General features: G+C 35.6%; 1 protein-coding gene across 1 annotated transcript in view; it reads left to right on the top strand.

The window, feature by feature from the left end:
• The window catches only part of LOC142349073 (uncharacterized), a 45,906-nt gene that overhangs the window by 2,471 nt on the left and 17,461 nt on the right, over positions 1-25,974 (top strand). The window contains exons 2-4 of the mRNA XM_075400486.1: positions 4,048-4,763; positions 8,981-9,535; positions 13,887-14,416. Of these exons, the coding sequence (XP_075256601.1) occupies positions 4,048-4,763; positions 8,981-9,535; positions 13,887-14,416 (1,801 nt within the window). The remainder of the gene's footprint in view (positions 1-4,047; positions 4,764-8,980; positions 9,536-13,886; positions 14,417-25,974) is intronic.

Genomic DNA, 25,974 nt, shown 5'->3' with positions numbered 1-25,974 from the left:
TCTGCTGTTCTCATATCTTGTTCGAATTCAATCAGGTAATACATTCAAATATATACTTTCAGCATTTAAAACTTCTCTTGGTTTTCTGATAAAAAAACGTTGCTTTCATTTGTTTCTGCTGCCCGCTGAATTCATTTGAAATCTCTGCTACTCGAGCATGTGAGATCGAAGTTAAAAGCATATGAGCACATTTTTCTAAAAATAGTGAGATCTTTTGGCATTGTCGCCAATGTTTGCGGTTCTCTTAATGTCTTGACGCATTTAATTTTTATTATGCTTTAAACATTTTTCTTGAGCTAAAGGTGTTTCTTTCCCGGAGTTTAACTAAAGCTTGATGGTTGTTAAAAAATTGATTAGATCGAAAAACTGGTTTATTTTGCAAAAACTAACTGTGTTATTGACGATTATAGCTTTTTAAATTCCAAACGGTTACTTTTAACCTGCTTTTAGCGGTTACATTTTGCTACTCATCAAAACGTTGCTGTATAAATAATTGCAAATAATGGCTATCAGTTTATATCAGCCAACTGGTATTTTAATCATAAAGTTGTAGTTTTCTTTGTAATTGCAAGGGTTTTGTCCTCATTTCTGAACATTTTTCTATTCCGTGGGTTGTTTTTGTCGGAAAGCTTTTCAAATATGTTTTCTGAGCTTCCTTAAGTCGGGCGAAATCTTAATATTTAGTCGCTAAGCTTTTCATTTTTTTTTCCAATCGAATCACCAAAAAAACATATTTTCATTAAGAAACTTCTCTAGTCGGCTTGCTTTTCTATGATATCAGTTTTATTTGCTACCGACCTTTTGCGTCTTCTCCAATGCTGGTTTTGATGCACTCGTACATGCGTAACTCTCCTTAAGGGTCGCATTTTTGATGCTTATTTGGATTAATAAGTCATTGCCCTCGACCTTTTTTCGTACGTTCATTTTTTAAGATGACGTTGAATTATTTTTGTTTTTTTGTCTATGCACGTTTTTGAATTTTGGGGCTCAAAAGTTTTAGAAAAGTTTTTTATTGTCGGCAGAGTGATAGCTGAGGCTATTTTTGGCCTTCTGGTTTTTTAAATTTTGTGAACAGGATTTTTGTTCATTGGTTCATGCAATTCCAATTGAATTGCGTGCGTGAGATCATTTTTGCTCTTTGAAGCGCGTTTTTGTTCATTCATGTGATTAGGTTTTCAGTCACGCGTGATTTATCTCACTCTCAAAGATGACTACCTCACTCTGAAATTGACATTTCTTCAGTTTAGTTCAAAGAGATAAGTTCAAGAGTGTGTGCCACTCTAATTGAATGTTTTTCGAAGGCAGCTAATAGAAGCAGCAACATATTAATTAGATTCTTAATCAGAAATTTAACATCTCAGCATTTAATAAATAGAAGTTTCTTTTTTGGTCTATTTCTTTTACCACCTTTTTGAGACTGCAGATCTACGAAGCTATTGCATCTATTTTCTGGCAATCTGCCAGCTATGTTTTTGATAATTGTCCCAGAGTGACGGAAGTTTTGAGTTTGTGATTGTAGAATTTGCAATGTTATGAATTTTATTGTCAAATATCGCAACAACTTTTTTTTACTTGAAGCGGAGGAATGGTGATATTTTTAAATCGGTGACTTGTTTTTTAGAGGACTTGTTTTAGGAAGTCAAATGCTGCACGTGAAAAGAAGTGTTAAAGTCAATCTGCTGAACAAAAGTCGAAAACAGACAGAAGTTTTCGAGAGCTTTTTATTCATGCTTCATTGTGAGAGAGGACGGGAAAAGGCGTGAAAAACTTTTGCGCTGAGCAAGCGATTATTTTTGATCATGTTGATGGTTTTCAAAACGTTTTTTGCTTTTACTCTTAACTTCTTTAGCCAAATTTATGTGTCTCTATTTTTTAGTTAGTAATAGGCCGTATGAAATCATCTTTGACGGTCTGAAGAAATTAGTAAACTTTGAGACGCAATTTAGGTCTATTTTCCCCAGTTTTTCCTGTTGGACGCTTTTTTGAAGTTTTTTAGTATTTTTATGGCATTTTCAGTTAAGTTTGTTAAGGAAAATTGCATTTTGGTCAAATGCATTTTAATCACATTTTGGCCATTTTTCATCTGTTTTGCTTTTAATTCATGATTTCAAGCTTGTCGTGATTGTTTTGCTTGTTCAGTAACTCACCTAGAGCTATTCCTTGGGTTTCGCTGGCAAGAATTAATTTTAAATTTATAGTTTTGACTAAAGGAAATGCTGGACATTTGATAATTTTTGTTATTTGTTTTCTTTTTAATTGTTCAATGTGTCTCTGAAAGAATTTGCGTGAGTCACTGATGAAGCAAAAGCATTTTTCAAGGATCTTTACGATTAGTTGTTGGGAACTACCATGCTGCCATTTTATTGATTATTTTCTCTGGGTTTTGTTTCTGCCTGTTTTTACGTCAATCAGTAGTCAGTTTATAAAAGAAACTATTTGCCTTCCACGTTATTTCCCAATAGCGGTTTCGGAGTCGTAACTGGCCCTAAAATTTTTTCAGATATTTTATGAGTTTTTATCAGATTTTACATTCTAATTTTAGCTTTACTCCTATGGCTTCCTAATGATTAGTGTAATAAAGTTGGAGGTTAATTTTTAAGTGAGTAGTTGGCTGGGGCCTAAGTGAATATTTACTTCAATTCGGTTTCCTAGTTTTCGGCTAAATTTTTCCAAAGATCTGTGTACACTTTTTCATTATTTTTGCAGTTAAATTGAAAAGATGATTTTGGTCACGTCAGGAAGCGGAGCGAAAAAGCTAGTTTTACGGAGTGAATTTTGTGTCACGTTAATTTTCAAATCGAGTAGGAAAAATGGGTTCGAACAAAATTTTGCTTTCTCGGTAGCTGTTTTTTTTTCGCGTGCGTCAATTTGACTTGATTTTGTTCGAGTTTCTTGCCTGAGTTTTTTAAATGGTTTGCGTATTCCATTTCCAGTCCATTCTAGGTCTAGTTATAGCTACGAAGCTCTAAGATGAGCGGGGCTATATGCCGGTGCGCTTGGTTTTCGTTTCGTCGTCTCGCGCTCTTATTTGTTTAACGTTTGTTCTGGAACATTCTTTCGCTTGACTTTCTCTTTCAGTGATTTTTTTTACCCTTGATTTCTTACTTTTTCGTGACCTAAATTGCTTGCATTCAGAAATTATCTCTGTTGCTAAAATAAAATTGATGTAAGATACGCGGTGACAAGGGCTTGATAGGCTGGTGGTTATTACTTCCGATTCTTCCGCCTTGGATTGGGGTTCGAAACTCAACCTTTGCAACCAAAAGTGTTCTCAATGACGCACCTCCTTTTGAATTAAGTTTTTCAAGTTCTTCGTGATAACTTTCTTGCAACTCATTTCTGTATCTGTTTCTGTCTGTATTTTTTAGACGCAAGTCTACTTCGCAGCTATTCCGGCAGTCTGCCGGATATGTCTTTTTTTCTCGTAAGATTTTTGAATTCTAGTTGATGCTTGGCCTGCGTTTTTGGCCTAGGTTTTTTTATGACTATATGACACCATGATCACTTCAAATCTGCTTTTTCTTCATTCATTCATGAAATGTTGACTGAATTGCATGCGTGACGTGATTTTTCACTCTTATTAGAGAAAGTTATACAGATGTTATGGCCACCTATGTTTGTATTGCTCTGAGTTAGTTATGCGATGGAAGGTCTCGGAACGTTATATGCAACCTCATAGCACTGAGGATTCTTGTCATCTGTTGCATCAGCAGCTTTTTGAAACAAAATTGTTGCAATAAAGCAATCTTTCTTCATTAATTTGCTGTCTGATCATTGTGCGCTAATAGAACCCGTGCCGATCGAAGACTAACACTTGCTGGAACTTTCTGTGTCAGGCACTTAATTGCACGAGTCATCTTGTCCCCCTTAAACTCTATTTCAACTACAGTTGACACGACTTGTGTGCTAGTTTGGCACCGTTCTGTTCGTCCAATGTGTAAATACTTCAACACAAAAATTTGTTGATATTGCCAAGGACAATTTGGACTTGTTTATAATTAGTGTGTATTGCATCTTTTCCAACAGTTGTGCTTCTTATGTTCACAGGTTGTGTGGATCGAAAAAGAGAAAGGACTGAACTTTCCTGGACTTATTATTGACCCCTGGGAAACAGATAAGAAACGCGATGCAGACAACCACGTAATAGTGCGCTCATTCCGAGACAACAGACTCCATAGCGTCCCCTTCAAATTCGTGGAAGAATTCGACAAGAATATCCGATCCGATAAACCTCAACTTCAAGTTGCAATAGAGCTAGCAAATGCATACATTGTTGATAATGTTCTACCCAAGAATTGGATGATAACTTATCGTCAAATTTATCGCGATATTGTTGAGTATATGCAAGATGATACAGTTCCCCAGCGTGTTGTATCTGGTCAGTTTTCGATTGAAATTGGCCGATTGTTTTTCGCTATTTGGCGGCTTGGTGGTTTCGAAGCCGCGACACAACTGAAATCATGGCCAAGTGTGTACAAAATGGTGTCTAAAGCATGTGCTAACTGGGGTTCAAGTCCGTCCGCAGTCTTTGTATCAAAAATTAAATCTGAGTACAAGAAATATTTACTGAAGTATGAAACAGTGTTTGAGTCCAGACTAGCAGTGAATGATGACAATCCGCTTCCCATTTTGGTTCGACAAGAGTCAATGAAAACGTTATCAAAAGTGAATGAATTGGAAGTCAAGACAGATCCAGTGTCACTAGATTGTTCGAATGCAGAAGTTGATGAAATTAGTGGAAACACGCCACTTGCGATTAGAAGGTAACTTTCTTGATAATGATGAGTTTAGTATAGAACGCAACAAGGAGGCTCGTTAATGTGCGTTCGCGCATGATGTTCCGACCCGAGCTCATCTACATTTTTGACTTAATTGTCAACCAAATGAAGAGATAACAAAAATAGATGTTTGAGTTTTAAAAAATCGTTAAAAACCTAACTACTAATTGAATTACATAATACCATGCCTCATTACAGCGCTCACGAGATCCTTAACTACAAAAATTTAACTACAAAAATTAAAAACTACAAAAAAACCTTAACTACAAAAATTTAGTTTTTCCTAATTATGCAGCAGATGGATGTTTTCCTTGATGAGACTAGGTAACAAGTCGACAAGAAGAAAAAAAATGAGGTTAAATTCAAAAATCAATCAACATTTTTTAAACCAAATAATTTCAAAAGTCCAAAAATCTCCAGCTTAACGAAATAATTCTTGATGAATTTACTAAAAAGTCATTATGAAACCAATAGGACCTATCCTTGGTTAGACTAAGACCTAGGAACGGACGAAAGATTGAGAAAATCTCAAAAAATTACGAAGAATTTGCAAAAACACATTATTGAAGCCATTAAAATCATTAGCTATTATCTGAATCTTAGGTATTTTTATTTCAGTTTTTATTTATGCTAATTCAGCTAAAATTATACTGAAAGAATAAATAATTTCATTTGAACCACATTTGAACCTCATTGGGATCTGTTATCACCTAAATGTGCTAAAAGAAGAGAAAAGGAAACACAAGTAAACCACTCACAAAACTTTTATGAAAACGCATATCGTCCAACAAACAAAACATCAGTTACGACATAATATCATTACACATGTTATTTTTTGAAATTCAAGGAACTGGATGGGACCTCTCAATTACGAGAATGAATTACTAGTTGACGAAGAGAACAAAAAACTTAAAAAATTTGAAAAATCTTTGATATTGTTCAATATCATTTATTTCAAGACTATTCGCTATAAACTGACGGCTTCGGGTATCGTCATTCATTTAATTTACAATTACAGGCTCATGAGACCGGTCAGCATTTTAAGGCTACCTAAGAAATAAATATATAAAAAGGACCGTGTACACCATCCGGCAACGATGGATGTACGTCGGAACATAAGGGATGATGAGTAGCACTTAGCCGGATGCTGCACTCCAAGCTGTTCCCCTCCAGACAGTGTAAAGACGGTCCAGTCACAAAAATAACTAACAAGTGTAGAGGAAAGCACCAATATATATATAAATAGCACACATAAGGAACTGGTAAGGAAGGATTAAAATAAAAATTGGATATCAAGGAATGAGCAAAGGAATAAAGTTAAGCAGCCATACACTCAGTGCAGCCTTCCCTCCTCTACGACGGCGCTAATTGAAGTCTCACTGAGAACACGAGGCTTGAGGGCGCGACATCCCTTCAAGCAGAGAACACAGCTCCTCAGAAGTGCGAAGCTGATTTTCGGGCTTAAGAAATAAAAGGGCAAAACCAGCAAATTCAAAAAAATTAGGCGAGAAAAGTCTCAAAGCCATTAGAGAATGAACTTTTCAGTGCATTTTATTGTTTCAAGTTGACTGGAAAAACAACAAATCTAAACAAACATTAAAAGCACGATGTTTTTGAGAAAACACCTAGTTCCAAATCCATTAAACTCAATAGCTTTCAGCGGAATTAACTAAACACGCTATAAACACCCTCGATGGGAAAACAATGATGTCTTTGATTCATAGGTCATCGATAACTCATCACAATAAGTCGTTTGACAATGAAAAATACATTAAAACCACGAAATTTGTGAGAAAACCCGTAGTATCAACGACAAAAAATTCAATAGCTTTCAACGGAAGCCGTTAAATCCGCTAAATTATAAGATGTGACGACAAGGATGTTTGTCCTTCATAAGTCATCACTGTTACTTAACAACATGTCATTGACTAAGAAAAAACAACAAATACATGCAAAGTCCAAAATTTCAGTAAAAAAGTGCGAGAAGAAAGTGTCGAAGCCATTTTAGACTTAAACTTTTCTCCGAAAATTTTTTCTGCGATCCATTGAACATCTTCTCTAAGCCAATGGGAACTATCGATATTAGGATAATCTGATAAGATTTCAAAAGGAACCAAAGTTACGAAAAAAGGTCCAAACATTTTAAAAATTATGAAAACTCGGGCATGGAAGTCAAAAAACCAATAGTTAGTTGATAAAAACCCCAACTAGATAAATTTTTGTTGAAGTAGGAAGGAATGGGGTTCTCTCATCACGGAGACTGACTTACATTTCACGAAAATAAGTTTAAGATTGATTAATGTTCAAAAATTTTTTCAATAAAAATTTTTTAAAGACTTAACACACATTAAGTTTAATAGCTTTGAACAGATGTCAATAAATGCGCTCCCTTATGCTTCGATGTGTGCACAAGGATGTTTGTCATGCATCGCTTATCAGTAAGACATCACAATTAGTCTTATGTCTATGAAAACAACAACAATAACAGGCAAAAACCAAAAATTCTATAGAAAAGTGCGCGAAAAAGTTGAAGCCATTTAAACCATAAGTGTTTTCTCTGAAAACTTTATCTATGACCCATTGAACGTTTTCGCTAAAACATTGGGAGCCACCATTATTTGGATAACGTGATAAGATTTCAAAAGGAACCAATAATACGAAATGTCCAAAAATTATAAATCTTGTGGCATTGAAGTCATATAATCAGTAGTTTGAAGATAAAACCGCTAGCGAGATTAATTTTGGTTGAAGTAGGAAGTAGGGGGTCCTGTCATTAGTGAGACTGACTTACAGTTCAGGAAAAAAATTATGTTTGGTTAATATTAAAGAAAATCGAAAATTTATTTTCAAGTTCTTAACAGCCATTAGCTGTCCACTCAAGTCACTAGATAGGTTAACTTAATGCTGAATACGAAACATATTGCACTTTTAGTGAACGAGTTTATGCCAAAGCAGTCCAAAAAATTAGTAAAACCTCAAAAAGAAAATCAAAATTTCAATTAAAATTACGAAAACTGAAAGTAGAATCCAAAAAAACATGCGATTCCTTGAAAACGAATTTTTTGTTCCTTGGGCTTCATTTGATTGTAATTGTTTGACTTTATCCGAAACTTTAAACCTCGATAACTCCTCGAAAAAAAAACGAAATTCAAAAAAAAAATTTAATTTTGAATTTTACGCTGGATGAGCTTTTTAATGATACCACTCACATTTCTCTTCGATGAATATATCGATCGGCCAAAATCGTCTGAACAAGGAAAAACCCATTTGAGTATTTAGTTCCTCCCCCCACAAGTGGGGTCGGAACAATGACTAACGAGTCCTTGAATAGAACATTTTTTTTCAAAACCTATCAAACTTAATTAGGATTTTGCGATCTAAGCTTAATATTTTCCTACAACTCTTTGTAAATGATTAAGTTATTATTCGGTCTGATCATTTCTAGTCATTTGTTCCTACAACATTGTCTGATACTGAGTAAGAAAAATCAGATTTTCGTCAACTGTAACTACTATACTATTTTTACGAAGTTGCTCGTGGAATAATGCCATTCAATTGATCAATTTAGACTGAAGGAGGGTTGTTCGCCTTCGTGATTATCTTTGGTTATTTCAACATTGGTTTTACTATTGATCTTGGTATTTTCCACAGAAATATTTAAGAGGCCATAGTTTAAGGTCGGGCTAGCTATGCGAACTGTTTGTTTATAACAAATGGAGCTAGCAATTAGAGCCGAATGGGCGCAGAGCCGAATGATAGAAAACGAGAAGCGGAGCCGGATGCCCAAGTTTTGGAGGCCAAACAATCTGATCGGTTTAAATTAAACTACAATAAGTGTAAGAAATAGAATTAATCAGTTGCGGTCGCTTGATTATTTATGGTGTGCGGTCGGGTTGCGCTCCACTTGGAGGGGAGGGGAGGTCGCGACCACAGGTAGGCCTTTGTTACGCTCTTTTGTAACAGTTTTGTCTCAATCAGTTGCCTTTTTTAATGACTTTGATCGACCGATCACATCACATGAATGATTCGGCTGTAAATCTCATTTTATGACATTCTGTTAAACGCCAGTTCTGCTCTACTGGTGTCCTCCATTGCAAATAGGTGCCCAGGTATTTGATTCGGATAAATTTATTCACTTCATTTCTTCGCTTCTGAATAAGTACACAGCCAGATTTCCAATGGAATTTTATTTGTTGTTTTAGCGTAGATGATCTGATTCACGTCAATTTTGAAGATGGCAAAATTTATCCCGCAAAAATTCTCAAAATAGACACATCGCGGTCCTTTGAAGCGGGCATTTACTACATCCATTACAAGAATTGGAATGCACGTCATGATCAGTGGATATCTGAAGATATGATAGCAGATCCAGAAAATTTTGACCAAAGTCTATTGAGTGAAGTTAAAAGTCGCGAGTATAGAAAGTCCGAATCTAAAACTTCACCACAGAGCGCAAAATCAGAAGACATCATTTTACCAAAACACGCTAAAATTGGACAATCAGAAGCGAGTTTTCAGACGCCCACAGTCACCTCATCTAATCAGAAAGGAGACAGCAATTCATCACAATGTAAAGTATCGCCCCAATCTTTAGCTGTCAAAGAAGAGTCGCTTGTTGACGCCCAGTCTTCACTCAGTCGAATGATCGCCGAGAAGAGAAATTTATTGCTGCAGTCATCATCAGATGGAGGTTACATCTGCGGGTTTTCCCACCCCACCCCACCCCCCTCCCTCCCTACCTCCCAATATTCACTGGGGTAAGACAGTGAATGGTCTCAGTTTTTCGAATTACGGTTTTCTTCTCAGATCTGACGCTTTGGAATGAAATTATTGGTAATCATTGAATTAAAACTGCGTAGTGAATGAATTGGAAGTCAAGACAGATCCAGTGTCACTAGATTGTTCGAATGCAGAAGTTGATGAAATTAGTGCAAAACACGCCACTTGCGATTAGAAGGTAACTTTCTTGATAATGATGAGTTTTAATGTGCGCTCGCGCATGATGTTCCGACCCGAGCTCATCTACATTTTTGACTTAATTGTCAACCAAATCAAGAGATAACAAAAATAGATGTTTGAGTTTTAAAAAATCGTTAAAAACCTAACTACTAATTGAATTACATAATACCATGCCTCATTACAGCGCTCACGAGATCCTTAACTACAAAAATTTAACTACAAAAATTAAAAACTACAAAAAAAAACCTTAACTACAAAAATTTAGTTTTTCCTAATTATGCAGCAGATGGATGTTTTCCTTGATGAGACTAGGTAACAAGTCGACAAGAAGAAAAAAAATGTGGTTAAATTCAAAAATCAATCAACATTTTTTAAACCAAATAATTTCAAAAGTCCAAAAATCTCCAGCTTATAACGAAATAATTCTTGATGAATTTACTAAAAAGTCATTATGAAACCAATAGGACCTATCCTTGGTTAGACTAAGACCTAGGAACGGACGAAAGATTGAGAAAATCTCAAAAAATTACGAAGAATTTGCAAAAACACATTATTGAAGCCATTAAAATCATTAGCTATTATCTGAATCTTAGGTATTTTTATTTCAGTTTTTATTTATGCTAATTCAGCTAAAATTATACTGAAAGAATAAATAATTTCATTTGAACCACATTTGAACCTCATTGGGATCTGTTATCAACTAAATGTGCTAAAAGAAGAGAAAAGGAAACACAAGTAAACCACTCACAAAACTTTTATGAAAACGCATATCGTCCAACAAACAAAACATCAGTTACGACATAATATCATTACACATGTTATTTTTTGAAATTCAAGGAACTGGATGGGACCTCTCAATTACGAGAATGAATTACTAGTTGACGAAGAGAACAAAAAACTTAAAAAGTTTGAAAAATCTTTGATATTGTTCAATATCATTTATTTCAAGACTATTCGCTATAAACTGACGGCTTCGGGTATCGTCATTCATTTAATTTACATTTACAGGCTCATGAGACCGGTCAGCTTTTTAAGGCTACCTAAGAAATAAATATATAAAAAGGACCGTGTACACCATTCGGCAACGATGGATGTACGTCGGAACACAAGGGATGATGAGTAGCACTTAGCCGGATGCTGCACTCCAAGCTGTTCCCCTCCAGACAGTGTAAAGACGGTCCAGTCACAAAAATAACTAACAAGTGTAGAGGAAAGCACCAATATATATATAAATAGCACACATAAGGAACTGGTAAGGAAGGATTAAAATAAAAATTGGATATCAAGGAATGAGCAAAGGAATAAAGTTAAGCAGCCATACACTCAGTGCAGCCTTCCCTCCTCTACGACGGCGCTAATTGAAGTCTCACTGAGAACACGAGGCTTGAGGGCGCGACATCCCTTCAAGCAGAGAACACAGCTCCTCAGAAGTGCGAAGCTGATTTTCGGGCTTAAGAAATAAAAGGGCAAAACCAGCAAATTCAAAAAAATTAGGCGAGAAAAGTCTCAAAGCCATTAGAGAATGAACTTTTCAGTGCATTTTATTGTTTCAAGTTGACTGGAAAAACAACAAATCTAAACAAACATTAAAACCACGATGTTTTTGAGAAAACACCTAGTTCCAAATCCATTAAACTCAATAGCTTTCAGCGGAATTAACTAAACACGCTATAAACACCCTCGATGGGAAAACAATGATGTCTTTGATTCATAGGTCATCGATAACTCATCACAATAAGTCGTTTGACAATGAAAAATACATTAAAACCACGAAATTTGTGAGAAAACCCGTAGTATCAACGACAAATAAATTCAATAGCTTTCAACGGAAGCCGTTAAATCCGCTAAATTATAAGATGTGACGACAAGGATGTTTGTCCTTCATAAGTCATCACTGTTACTTAACAACATGTCATTGACTAAGAAAAAACAACAAATACATGCAAAGTCCAAAAATTCAGTAAAAAAGTGCGAGAAGAAAGTGTCGAAGCCATTTTAGACTTAAACTTTACTCCGAAAATTTTTTCTGCGATCCATTGAACATCTTCTCTAAGCCAATGGGAACTATCGATATTAGGATAATCTGATAAGATTTCAAAAGGAACCAAAGTTACGAAAAAAAGGTCCAAACATTTTAAAAATTATGAAAACTCGGGCATGGAAGTCAAAAAACCAATAGTTAGTTGATTAAAACCCCAACTAGATCAATTTTTGTTGAAGTAAGAAGGAATGGGGTTCTCTCATCACGGAGACTGACTTACATTTCACGAAAATAAGTTTAAGATTGATTAATGTTCAAAAATTTTTTCAAAAAAAATTTTTTAAAGACTTAACAGACGTTAAGTTTAATAGCTTTGAACAGATGTCAATAAATGCGCTCCCTTATGCTTCGATGTGTGCACAAGGATGTTTGTCATGCATCGCTTATCAGTAAGACATCACAATTAGTCTTATGTCTATGAAAACAACAACAATAACAGGCAAAAACCAAAAATTCTATAGAAAAGTGCGCGAAAAAGTTGAAGCCATTTAAACCATAAGTGTTTTCTCTGAAAACTTTATCTATGACCCATTGAACGTTTTCGCTAAAACATTGGGAGCCACCATTATTTGGATAACGTGATAAGATTTCAAAAGGAACCAATAATACGAAATGTCCAAAAATTATAAATCTTGTGGCATTGAAGTCATATAATCAGTAGTTTGAAGATAAAACCGCTAGCGAGATTAATTTTGGTTGAAGTAGGAAGTAGGGGGTCCTGTCATTAGTGAGACTGACTTACAGTTCACGAAAAAAATTATGTTTGGTTAATATTAAAGAAAATCGAAAATTTATTTTCAAGTTCTTAACAGCCATTAGCTGTCCACTCAAGTCACTAGATAGGTTAACTTAATGCTGAATACGAAACATATTGCACTTTTAGTGAACGAGTTTATGCCAAAGCAGTCCAAAAAATTAGTAAAACCTCAAAAAGAAAATCAAAATTTCAATTAAAATTACGAAAACTGAGAGTAGAATCCAAAAAAACATGCGATTCCTTGAAAACGAATTTTTTGTTCCTTGGGCTTCATTTGATTGTAATTGTTTGACTTTATCCGAAACTTTAAACCTCGATAACTCCTCGAAAAAACGAAATTCAAAAAAAAATTTTAATTTTGAATTTTACGCTGGATGAGCTTTTTAATGATACCACTCATATTTCTCTTCGATGAATATATCGATCGGCCAAAATTGTCTGAACAAAGAAAAACCCATTTGAGTATTTAGTTCCTCCCCCCACAAGTGGGGTCGGAACAATGACTAACGAGTCCTTGAATAGAACATTTTTTTTCAAAACCTATCAAACTTAATTAGGATTTTGCGATCTAAGCTTAATATTCTCCTACAACTCTTTGTAAATGATTAAGTTATTATTCGGTCTGATCATTTCTAGTCATTTGTTCCTACAACATTGTCTGATACTGAGTAAGAAAAATCAGATTTTCGTCAACTGTAACTACTATACTATTTTTACGAAGTTGCTCGTGGAATAATGCCATTCAATTGATCAATTTAGACTGAAGAAGGGTTGTTCGCCTTCGTGATTATCTTTGGTTATTTCAACATTGGTTTTACTATTGATCTTGGTATTTTCCACAGAAATATTTAAGAGGCCATAGTTTAAGGTCGGGCTAGCTATGCGAACTGTTTGTGTATAACAAATGGAGCTAGCAATTAGAGCCGAATGGGCGCAGAGCCGAATGATAGAAAACGAGAAGCGGAGCCGGATGCCCAAGTTTTGGAGGCCAAACAATCTGATCGGTTTAAATTAAACTACAATAAGTGTAAGAAATGGAATTAATCAGTTGCGGTCGCTTGATTATTTATGGTGTGCGGTCGGGTTGCGCTCCACTTGGAGGGGAGGGGAGGTCGCGACCACAGGTAGGCCTTTGTTACGCTCTTTTGTAACAGTTTTGTCTCAATCAGTTGCCTTTTTTAATGACTTTGATCGACCGATCACATCACATGAATGATTCGGCTGTAAATCTCATTTTATGACATTCTGTTAAACGCCAGTTCTGCTCTACTGGTGTCCTCCATTGCAAATAGGTGCCCAGGTATTTGATTCGGATAAATTTATTCACTTCATTTCTTCGCTTCTGAATAAGTACACAGCCAGATTTCCAATGGAATTTTATTTGTTGTTTTAGCGTAGATGATCTGATTCACGTCAATTTTGAAGATGGCAAAATTTATCCCGCAAAAATTCTCAAAATAGACACATCGCGGTCCTTTGAAGCGGGCATTTACTACATCCATTACAAGAATTGGAATGCACGTCATGATCAGTGGATATCTGAAGATATGATAGCAGATCCAGAAAATTTTGACCAAAGTCTATTGAGTGAAGTTAAAAGTCGCGAGTATAGAAAGTCCGAATCTAAAACTTCACCACAGAGCGCAAAATCAGAAGACATCATTTTACCAAAACACGCTAAAATTGGACAATCAGAAGCGAGTTTTCAGACGCCCACAGTCACCTCATCTAATCAGAAAGGAGACAGCAATTCATCACAATGTAAAGTATCGCCCCAATCTTCAGCTGTCAAAGAAGAGTCGCTTGTTGAAGCCCAGTCTTCACTCAGTCGAATGATCGCCGAGAAGAGAAATTTATTGCTGCAGTCATCATCAGATGGAGGTTACATCTGCGGGTTTTCCCACCCCACCCCACCCCCCTCCCTCCCTACCTCCCAATATTCACTGGGGTAAGACAGTGAATGGTCTCAGTTTTTCGAATTACGGTTTTCTTCTCAGATCTGACGCTTTGGAATGAATTTATTGGTAATCATTGAATTAAAACTGCGTAGTGAATGAATTGGAAGTCAAGACAGATCCAGTGTCACTAGATTGTTCGAATGCAGAAGTTGATGAAATTAGTGCAAAACACGCCACTTGCGATTAGAAGGTAACTTTCTTGATAATGATGAGTTTAGTATAGAACGCAACAAGGAGGCTCGTTAATGTGCGTTCGCGCATGATGTTCCGACCCGAGCTCATCTACATTTTTGACTTTATTGTCAACCAAATGAAGAGATAACAAAAATAGATGTTTGAGTTTTAAAAAATCGTTAAAAACCTAACTACTAATTGAATTACATAATACCATGCCTCATTACAGCGCTCACGAGATCCTTAACTACAAAAATTTAACTACAAAAATTAAAAACTACAAAAAAAACCTTAACTACAAAAATTTAGTTTTTCCTAATTATGCAGCAGATGGATGTTTTCCTTGACGAGACTAGGTAACAAGTCGACAAGAAGAAAAAAAATGAGGTTAAATTCAAAAATCAATCAATATTTTTTAAACCAAATAATTTCAAAAGTCCAAAAATCTCCAGCTTATAACGAAATAATTCTTGATGAATTTACTAAAAAGTCATTATGAAACCAATAGGACCTATCCTTGGTTAGACTAAGACCTAGGAACGGACGAAAGATTGAGAAAATCTCAAAAAATTACGAAGAATTTGCAAAAACACATTATTGAAGCCATTAAAATCATTAGCTATTATCTGAATCTTAGGTATTTTTATTTCAGTTTTTATTTATGCTAATTCAGCTAAAATTATACTGAAAGAATAAATAATTTCATTTGAACCACATTTGAACCTCATTGGGATCTGTTATCACCTAAATGTGCTAAAAGAAGAGAAAAGGAAACACAAGTAAACCACTCACAAAACTTTTATGAAAACGCATATCGTCCAACAAACAAAACATCAGTTACGACATAATATCATTACACATGTTATTTTTTGAAATTCAAGGAACTGGATGGGACCTCTCAATTACGAGAATGAATTACTAGTTGACGAAGAGAACAAAAAACTTAAAAAATTTGAAAAATCTTTGATATTGTTCAATATCATTTATTTCAAGACTATTCGCTATAAACTGACGGCTTCGGGTATCGTCATTCATTTAATTTACAATTACAGGCTCATGAGACCGGTCAGCATTTTAAGGCTACCTAAGAAATAAATATATAAAAAGGACCGTGTACACCATCCGGCGACGATGGATGTACGTCGGAACATAAGGGATGATGAGTAGCACTTAGCCGGATGCTGCACTCCAAGCTGTTCCCCTCCAGACAGTGTAAAGACGGTCCAGTCACAAAAATAACTAACAAGTGTAGAGGAAAGCACCAATATATATATATAAATAGCACACATAAGGAACTGGTAAGGAAGGATTAAAATAAAAATTGGATATCAAGGAATGAGCAAAGGAATAAAGTTAAGCAGCCATACACTCAGTGCAGCCTTCCCTCCTCTACGACGGCGCTAATTGAAGTCTCACTGAGAACACGAGGCTTGAGGGCGCGACATCCCTTCAAGCAGAGAACACAGCTCCTCAGAAGTGCGAAGCTGATTTTCGGGCTTAAGAAATAAAAGGGCAAAACCAGCAAATTCAAAAGAATTAGGCGAGAAAAGTCTCAAAGCCATTAGAGAATGAACTTTTCAGTGCATTTTATTGTTTCAAGTTGACTGGAAAAACAACAAATCTAAACAAACATTAAAACCACGATGTTTTTGAGAAAACACCTAGTTCCAAATCCATTAAACTCAATAGCTTTCAGCGGAATTAACTAAACACGCTATAAACACCCTCGATGGGAAAACAATGATGTCTTTGATTCATAGGTCATCGATAACTCATCACAATAAGTCGTTTGACAATGAAAAATACATTAAAACCACGAAATTTGTGAGAAAACCCGTAGTATCAACGACAAAAAAATTCAATAGCTTTCAACGGAAGCCGTTAAATCCGCTAAATTATAAGATGTAACGACAAGGATGTTTTTCCTTCATAAGTCATCACTGTTACTTAACAACATGTCATTGACTAAGAAAAAACAACAAATACATGCAAAGTCCAAAAATTCAGTAAAAAAGTGCGAGAAGAAAGTGTCGAAGCCATTTTAGACCTAAACTTTTCTCAGAAAATTTTTTCTGCGATCCATTGAACATCTTCTCTAAGCCAATGGGAACTATCGATATTAGGATAATCTGATAAGATTTCAAAAGGAACCAAAGTTACGAAAAAAAGGTCCAAACATTTTAAAAATTATGAAAACTCGGGCATGGAAGTCAAAAAACCAATAGTTAGTTGATAAAAACCCAACTAGATCAATTTTTGTTGAAGTAAGAAGGAATGGGGTTCTCTCATCACGGAGACTGACTTACATTTCACGAAAATAAGTTTAAGATTGATTAATGTTCAAAAATTTTTTCAAAAAAAATTTTTTAAAGACTTAACAGACATTAAGTTTAATAGCTTTGAACAGATGTCAATAAATGCGCTCTCTTATGCTTCGATGTGTGCACAAGGATGTTTGTCATGCATCGCTTATCAGTAAGACATCACAATTAGTCTTATGTCTATGAAAACAACAACAATAACAGGCAAAAACCAAAAATTCTATAGAAAAGTGCGCGAAAAAGTTGAAGCCATTTAAACCATAAGTGTTTTCTCTGAAAACTTTATCTATGACCCATTGAACGTTTTCGCTAAAACATTGGGAGCCACCATTATTTGGATAACGTGATAAGATTTCAAAAGGAACCAATAATACGAAATGTCCAAAAATTATAAATCTTGTGGCATTGAAGTCATATAATCAGTAGTTTGAAGATAAAACCCCTAGCGAGATTATTTTTGGTTGAAGTAGGAAGTAGGGGGTCCTGTCATTAGTGAGACTGACTTACAGTTCACGAAAAAAATTATGTTTGGTTATTATTAAAGAAAATCGAAAATTTATTTTCAAGTTCTTAACAGCCATTAGCTGTCCACTCAAGTCACTAGATAGGTTAACTTAATGCTGAATACGAAACATATTGCACTTTTAGTGAACGAGTTTATGCCAAAGCAGTCCAAAAAATTAGTAAAACCTCAAAAAGAAAATCAAAATTTCAATTAAAATTACGAAAACTGAGAGTAGAATCCAAAAAAACATGCGATTCCTTGAAAACGAATTTTTTGTTCCTTGGGCTTCATTTGATTGTAATTGTTTGACTTTATCCGAAACTTTAAACCTCGATAACTCCTCGAAAAAAAAAACGAAATTCAAAAAAAAAATTTTAATTTTGAATTTTACGCTGGATGAGCTTTTTAATGATACCACTCACATTTCTCTTCGATGAATATATCGATCGGCCAAAATTGTCTGAACAAAGAAAAACCCATTTGAGTATTTAGTTCCTCCCCCCACAAGTGGGGTCGGAACAATGACTAACGAGTCCTTGAATAGAACATTTTTTTTCAAAACCTATCAAACTTAATTAGGATTTTGCGATCTAAGCTTAATATTCTCCTACAACTCTTTGTAAATGATTAAGTTATTATTCGGTCTGATCATTTCTAGTCATTTGTTCCTACAACATTGTCTGATACTGAGTAAGAAAAATCAGATTTTCGTCAACTGTAACTACTATACTATTTTTACGAAGTTGCTCGTGGAATAATGCCATTCAATTGATCAATTTAGACTGAAGAAGGGTTGTTCGCCTTCGTGATTATCTTTGGTTATTTCAACATTGGTTTTACTATTGATCTTGGTATTTTCCACAGAAATATTTAAGAGGCCATAGTTTAAGGTCGGGCTAGCTATGCGAACTGTTTGTGTATAACAAATGGAGCTAGCAATTAGAGCCGAATGGGCGCAGAGCCGAATGATAGAAAACGAGAAGCGGAGCCGGATGCCCAAGTTTTGGAGGCCAAACAATCTGATCGGTTTAAATTAAACTACAATAAGTGTAAGAAATGGAATTAATCAGTTGCGGTCGCTTGATTATTTATGGTGTGCGGTCGGGTTGCGCTCCACTTGGAGGGGAGGGGAGGTCGCGACCACAGGTAGGCCTTTGTTACGCTCTTTTGTAACAGTTTTGTCTCAATCAGTTGCCTTTTTTAATGACTTTGATCGACCGATCACATCACATGAATGATTCGGCTGTAAATCTCATTTTATGACATTCTGTTAAACGCCAGTTCTGCTCTACTGGTGTCCTCCATTGCAAATAGGTGCCCAGGTATTTGATTCGGATAAATTTATTCACTTCATTTCTTCGCTTCTGAATAAGTACACAGCCAGATTTCCAATGGAATTTTATTTGTTGTTTTAGCGTAGATGATCTGATTCACGTCAATTTTGAAGATGGCAAAATTTATCCCGCAAAAATTCTCAAAATAGACACATCGCGGTCCTTTGAAGCGGGCATTTACTACATCCATTACAAGAATTGGAATGCACGTCATGATCAGTGGATATCTGAAGATATGATAGCAGATCCAGAAAATTTTGACCAAAGTCTATTGAGTGAAGTTAAAAGTCGCGAGTATAGAAAGTCCGAATCTAAAACTTCACCACAGAGCGCAAAATCAGAAGACATCATTTTACCAAAACACGCTAAAATTGGACAATCAGAAGCGAGTTTTCAGACGCCCACAGTCACCTCATCTAATCAGAAAGGAGACAGCAATTCATCACAATGTAAAGTATCGCCCCAATCTTTAGCTGTCAAAGAAGAGTCGCTTGTTGAAGCCCAGTCTTCACTCAGTCGAATGATCGCCGAGAAGAGAAATTTATTGCTGCAGTCATCATCAGATGGAGGTTACATCTGCGGGTTTTCCCACCCCACCCCACCCCCCTCCCTCCCTACCTCCCAATATTCACTGGGGTAAGACAGTGAATGGTCTCAGTTTTTCGAATTACGGTTTTCTTCTCAGATCTGACGCTTTGGAATGAAATTATTGGTAATCATTGAATTAAAACTGCGTAAGGATAGTAATCCGCTCCTTTGTGCACAATCAAACAATTGGATTTTAGTTGGCGCTCTATTTTTTGGAAGATGTTTTTGCTCATTTTATAAAGCCTTAAATAAAAGAAATTTGAGTCTATGCTTTGAGTCATTCGTGTTTTCTAATGCTGTACTTTTTTTGAAAACGGAACGATTCAAAATAAATCCAATGAATGAATTTAATGACTCTGGCAACATTCTTTTTTCTGACATTTAAAGTTGCCTTTCTTTTAACATCCTTTCTTGCCGCCTTTGTTACTCTTTGAATTCTAAGAGATTCCGTAAGAGTCTACCAAGAGATGCCATGAGTTATCTTACGTTTCTTTGTTACTGTGCAACGTAGGATAAGGCATATGTCTTTTTCTTATTGAACAGACTCGTTTGAAGAAATAAAACAAGTTAGGTATCTGTTTTTGTCGAATTTCTCTAAAAACAAGCACTGATTCATGAAAATCGAAAAATGTTCAACACAACTTTCAAACAGTTCAAAAAAGTTTGATTAAAATTGAAATTTGCGATCACATAAAAGATGGAGAGCACTTAAAATTGTTTTTCCGACCTCGAGTAACGAGAGAAAGAAGAAATGCTAGCCCGGCTTTTTTCTGTTATTTTCGAACCCCCGAAATATTGCGTGGATGAAGGCATGAGAGGTATCATTGAAAAGCCCGTGCGAGGTCAAATTTGTCCGCAAACTTGGAGTTTTTTTTTGGAGTTTTTAGTAGCCGCCAGCAGGCTCTAAACGGCTACTAAGCGGCTCTAAACTCTTAGGCGCTCTCCTTTTTTAATTCGCTTTACCTTTTGATCACGTTTTTCGTTTTACATAAGTCACGATTTTCACGCTTGACGTATTGTATATCTTTTACGTATTGAATTACGTAATGTAGTGGATACCGTCAAAGTCAAAAGATCAAAATAAAAAGAAACGGGTTAACATATAAAGCCCGCTCATTAAGTCATAGTTCATTAGGTTATCAAAGTTCATTAAAGCTATTGCTAGCTATCAGTAGCATTATGCTGAATAGCCTTCAGTTTGGAGGCTGAATCAATTGTAATATTAGAATCTAACCGAATATGCGGAATTTACACACCAAATAAAAACACTTTGAAGCTTAGAAAAATTTTGTCAATTTCTCTCTTAATTTTGTTTTGTTTCAATCCCAATGTGCGTCAAGCGGGTCAATGGCGGCTATCTTCCGGCAATTTGCCGTTTATGTTTTGTTATGTTGTTACGATGATATCATTTAAGTAAATAAGTATACAAATGAGTTCTATTCTAATCTATCAAGGTAGCATCAATGGAAAGTTCTATTAATTTTTAATTGGATTGCCATGATCATGTTAGAAAAATTCTCTTTTTGAATAGAAAATTGAGCATTGTTGCTGTGAAATTTAATTCCCAGAGGTGGTTATGAGATCTCTAAAATGAAAGAAAAATAGTTTGTTAAATTAACAGTCATTTAATCTTTCGCTTTTTTCAACCTTTATTAGTTATGCAAGATATTAGCTGCAAGAAAATAGCCCATGACGAAAATAAAATTCCGAGATCAAATTTGGTTTATGCTCAGAAATGTTACCCTGGCGTGGTCATGAAATCCAATCGAGAGAAGTTGTCGGCTGCTCCTAGACATGACTTGTTTCAAATTGCAAGATTGTTTTTTACTTCATTATTTTGTTTGTTTTGATGTCTTGTCGTGTGTTCAAATCCTTGAAAGATGGTACAAAATTAAAATGAAAAGCAGTTTCATGATGCCTATACTGCTACCTGGTGATGAGAAATAATTCAGACAATTTAAAACCTAACGGCGTAAAGTTTTAATTTTTTTACAGTGAATTCGAATAAACAGACAATATTCTAACGGAACAAATAATTGTTAGTCGTGTAGACCTCATTTTTGTTGATCATGACTGATTATATACAATAGTAGGTAGCCTCACATTTATGATTCACAGGTTATACTTAGAATTTTTAAATTGTTTTCATGTTTTATCGTTTATTAGATTATCCAACATAGATTTCCAGGAAAGCAACAATTTTATATCACTCTGGTTCATAATTGTTAGCCTCCTAACTAGATAAAAAAGAATTTAAAAGTCTCTTGAGCAATAGCTATTGTTTAATTTCTCTCGAACGAAGTTTGAAGTAATTATTTTAAACGTGTGTCTTTTTATGCAAAATTTTCGGTTGAAGGTTTTTGTGCTTTTGTTTTAGGAAATTCTTTGCTTCCGAGTGACTTTTTCGCTCTTGGCATCTTAATTTTTCCGTGATCTCAATTGCCCTCATTCCGAAGTAACAGTTTTTGCTTAAAATAAAAGCGATGGATTAGCGAAGCCGTTACAGCTTAATGGTTAAAATGCCAGACTGTAATGCTGGAGATGACAGTTTCTTTCGCCTGTGGGTCCAGTTTTTTTGCACGCATAATAATTTTTTAAGGTAATTACCCTGTAAATTAAATTTTGCCCGCCTTTCCTTTGAGATCATTTCATCCGACGTTAGTCGGTTTCCGCTTAGAAAATTGAGAATATTTTTAATTGCTCCCGAACGAAGTTCATAGCAATTATTGTAAACGTGTTGGTCCTTTTAGGCAAATTTTGCGCTTGACCGTTTTTGCGCTTTTCTTCTAGAAAATTCTTTGACTTCTCAAGTGAATTTTTCACGCTTTTTCAAATGGAAAGAAGGTGCATATGTTCTAATACAAGGCCCGAGCAACTCAAAATTGCTTGCTGTGTGTTTCCCTGCGAAAATGTGTATATTGAGTTAAAATATTCTAACTTCTAGACTAGTGTCATTTTTCACATTAGATTACTTACATTCATTCATGCCCAATGCCTATGTTGGCTTCAGTTTTACTAATTGTATTGATAAGTACTAATATCTCCCCATCCTGTTAACGGGTGATATCTCTTCCGACCACGAGCAATCTCTTGATATTTTGATCTTTCAAAAAACAATCTGGTACATCTATTTTTCTGCCATCTATTTTTCCGCAGCCGTGCTATAATTTTTTGAAGGTTTGAAAATGGTTTTTCTGACGGCTGTTCCAAACACGATTGAAAGAAAATTCTTACCTCATGTTTTTTTTTGCGCAAGAAGGCAATTTGCATGGAGTAGAATCTAAAGAGTGCGTTCAATTGTATTAGAAATGTGCTATTTATGCTAACCATATGATAACTGTAATACCCTAAACAGGGTATTATCAGTATATAGAAGAACAAATATATATGCCATATAAAGACTTCCACATTAAGAGTGTATTTACTATGCAAATGTATACCCGGAGTTTACTGTAAAGAAGTATTGTAAAGCTAATATACATATGCTTTGTTTATTTGAATATAAAACATCAGCTAGAAAATATAATATGCCTCAGAGCGACAAAAGACGGACTAATAACAAGCTGTGTTAACCATCATCTCGTTATCTAGTTGAGTTAAACTAAAAGGTCTTATTTTCCCTTGCACTTTGAAACTGTCGGCCCTTGCATCCCGAATTCCTTGACCGCTCCTGTCTCGTAAGCCTCACTAGGATAATATTCCTTTTACCATGAAACGGGCTATTAGATGGTGACAGAAGCGGCGACAGTTTTTTTTTTTGAAAATTACTGAGAGAATTTGATCAATATTATGTTTGTTTGAAAATTTATATCTTAAAACTGGACTTCAAGAAATAGAATTCTCTATAAATCTTATTGTTTTTGGCAACCCACATGAGTTAGAGGCGTCATCAGAAGTTTATTATGTTTTGGTAGTCGAACAACAACTGCTTATCATTTTCCTCGGCCTTACTATTATAGAAAGAGAAGTAATTGCAACCAGTTCGTTTGATAACCTGAAAGACCTTGTGACAGCAATTAAATAGATAAAAAGAGAAGCTCATTTTGATATAACAAAAACAATATTCGATTTTGCTATTCAATAAGTTAATTCTTTTAAAAGCTACATATTCTTATCTCCTTTACAACTCCTTTCAAGTGTGAGACTTCAATTATAACAGCACAAATTTCAAAGGCATGAGGTGAACAAGTGATCTTCAGATGAGAGTGGAGTTCAACTGAAACAGACAACAGTAGATGAAAGAAGTGAGAACTCAAACTCAAAGCCTACAAAGAGAACTGAGGTGTACTAAATTTGATAAAAACCAGTAAGTTAAATCACCGGTGCTATTTACTTCAATTTTCATCTAGTGCTATTATTTTGCTGTATTGTAATAGATAGGGACGCCTGTAATTGTTAGCTACGGCGCACGCGCAAATTACAGTAAAGCCATACTCTGGAACAGAAGAGGACTTTAACAAATTTAAAAACTTTTTTCGAGGATTTGTAGCAGTTTCAGGGATAAACAACGCACAACAGCCCAATTTTCTACAAATACATCTTTGTGATGCAGCTCTTAGATTCTTTCAAACCCTAGAACCCGCCACGCGAGACAATTTTACCGCATTAAGAGACCAATTTGCTAATAGAGATTTACAAGAAGTTAGAATTTTAAAGCTCGAAAGTCAACTCTTTGACCCAAAGACAGACACACCTGAAAATTTTCTCGTAAGTCTACAAACGAAAGCCCTGGGAGCGGATCCTGGGCCAAATCTACCAGCGGTAGCTCCACTGATTTTAGCTGAACTTGGTGCAGCACCTGCCGCTGCTGAACAAACCGGATTTGACAGAGAAACGGCAACAAGAGATGCACGGCTGCAAGGTGCTGAAGATTTTAAGAACGAGCTAAGTAACAGAATATTCATAAAAGCAATGCCCGGATGGCTACGATCAAAAATCATGGGACAGCCAGCCAACACACCAGTTCATGATTTATGCACTTTCGCACGACAACAAATGGCTATACGAGAAATGTGTCGTAAGGAAGACTACCCGGAATATGGCTTGGACGAAGTTAATGAAACAGTTAGTGAAAGCTTTGTTAACGCTCTCAGCAAAATAACGCAAACGCAACAGTCAGTTGAGAAAAGACTGCAAGACTTAACTAGCGAGTCGGATAATCCACCAAACCAATCCTCCAAACAGCCATTTAGCAAATTCCAGTCAACTTCTACAAACCAATCAACTTTCGACCCGCAAAGATTCACACAATACAGACCACAGTGACCACCGTGGACACCGAGGATTCAATCGATCGCCATGGCAAAATAGAGGACAATTTAATAACCCATCAGCAAATTTCCGCCCTAGATTTCAACAAAACATAAGGCGACCATACGGACAAAACTACCCACGAAGTTTAATGACAAGTTTTAGTGCTCGTACACCCAACGAGCCGTACATTCCAGTAACTCAAAACTAGCAGAACGTTTTGCTACAAACGTGGATACACAAACTGCAGAGCAAGCCAATGCACCAAACGGGGTCCACCACCTCAGAAAGGAACCTCTTTTCCTTTCAATCAACAAAAAAAACTAAATAAGCCACTATTTCGCCAAAAGCCCAAACAAAATCAAAATATAATCTCATCATAAGATCAACAAAGTGTACTTGAACTAGATAACATAAACCCAAAATAAGCACAAATATTATCTTATGTAAAACTGAAACTTTCACCGTTAATATCTCGTAGAGCCCTTATAGATACACGAGAGTGTGCAAACGTCATTTCTCAAAGTCAATGCGCTTAGCTTAGAAAAGGTACCAACGTAAAAATACAGCAATGTGATACAACACCGAAATGATCCACAGTCAAACTAGCAGGAGGTCAACTCATGCAAGTAAAACATAAAGTTGAAATAGAATTTAAACTTGCACATAAAACATTTAAAGAAAAATTCCTGGTACTTGAAACTGCAAATTCAATAAGAATAGGAAATCCTTTCTTTGTAAAGCATGACATTAGCATTCGACCCTCAAGAAACATACTGCAAGTCGATGATTTATCAATAACAATTAACGAAATAAAGCCCTAAAATGAACCAAGACGGGTCGTTAGGTTGAAAAGAATTCCAATCTATGCCTCAACAAAACAAACAATTGCAGCAGGGGAACAAATTATGGTCAAATGTACCCCTGCAAATGATACCGAAGACCTGGAAATAGTCAGTGGAATAGTTACAACGAACGAAACGTTGGAACAAGAATTGAACATTGACTTCACTTCTTCACTGAGTACAGTCGAGAAAGGAAATGTCATAATGATCTCAGCACTCAACATTACAGATCATGATATAACTATAGAACAAAGAACAGAAGCCGGTAAATTTTCAGTCCTAACATCAGAGCAAGCCGATTAGTTAATACAAATTGATCCGCAACTAATTGCATTGGCGCGACTCAGAAAACCAGATGCAACAATTGCAGATATTAACCAATTAATTGAAAATGAGACAAGAAGGGGGAAACACAAGCAACTAGACCACCCCCAGAATACCACAATCTATGGTTTGCAACTCCC

The sequence above is a fragment of the Convolutriloba macropyga genome, chromosome 11, assembly GCF_964194025.1.
Source record: "Convolutriloba macropyga chromosome 11, txConMacr16.3, whole genome shotgun sequence".
NCBI classification, from domain to species: domain Eukaryota; kingdom Metazoa; phylum Xenacoelomorpha; order Acoela; family Convolutidae; genus Convolutriloba; species Convolutriloba macropyga.
This window is presented reverse-complemented; position numbering and strand designations above follow the sequence as displayed.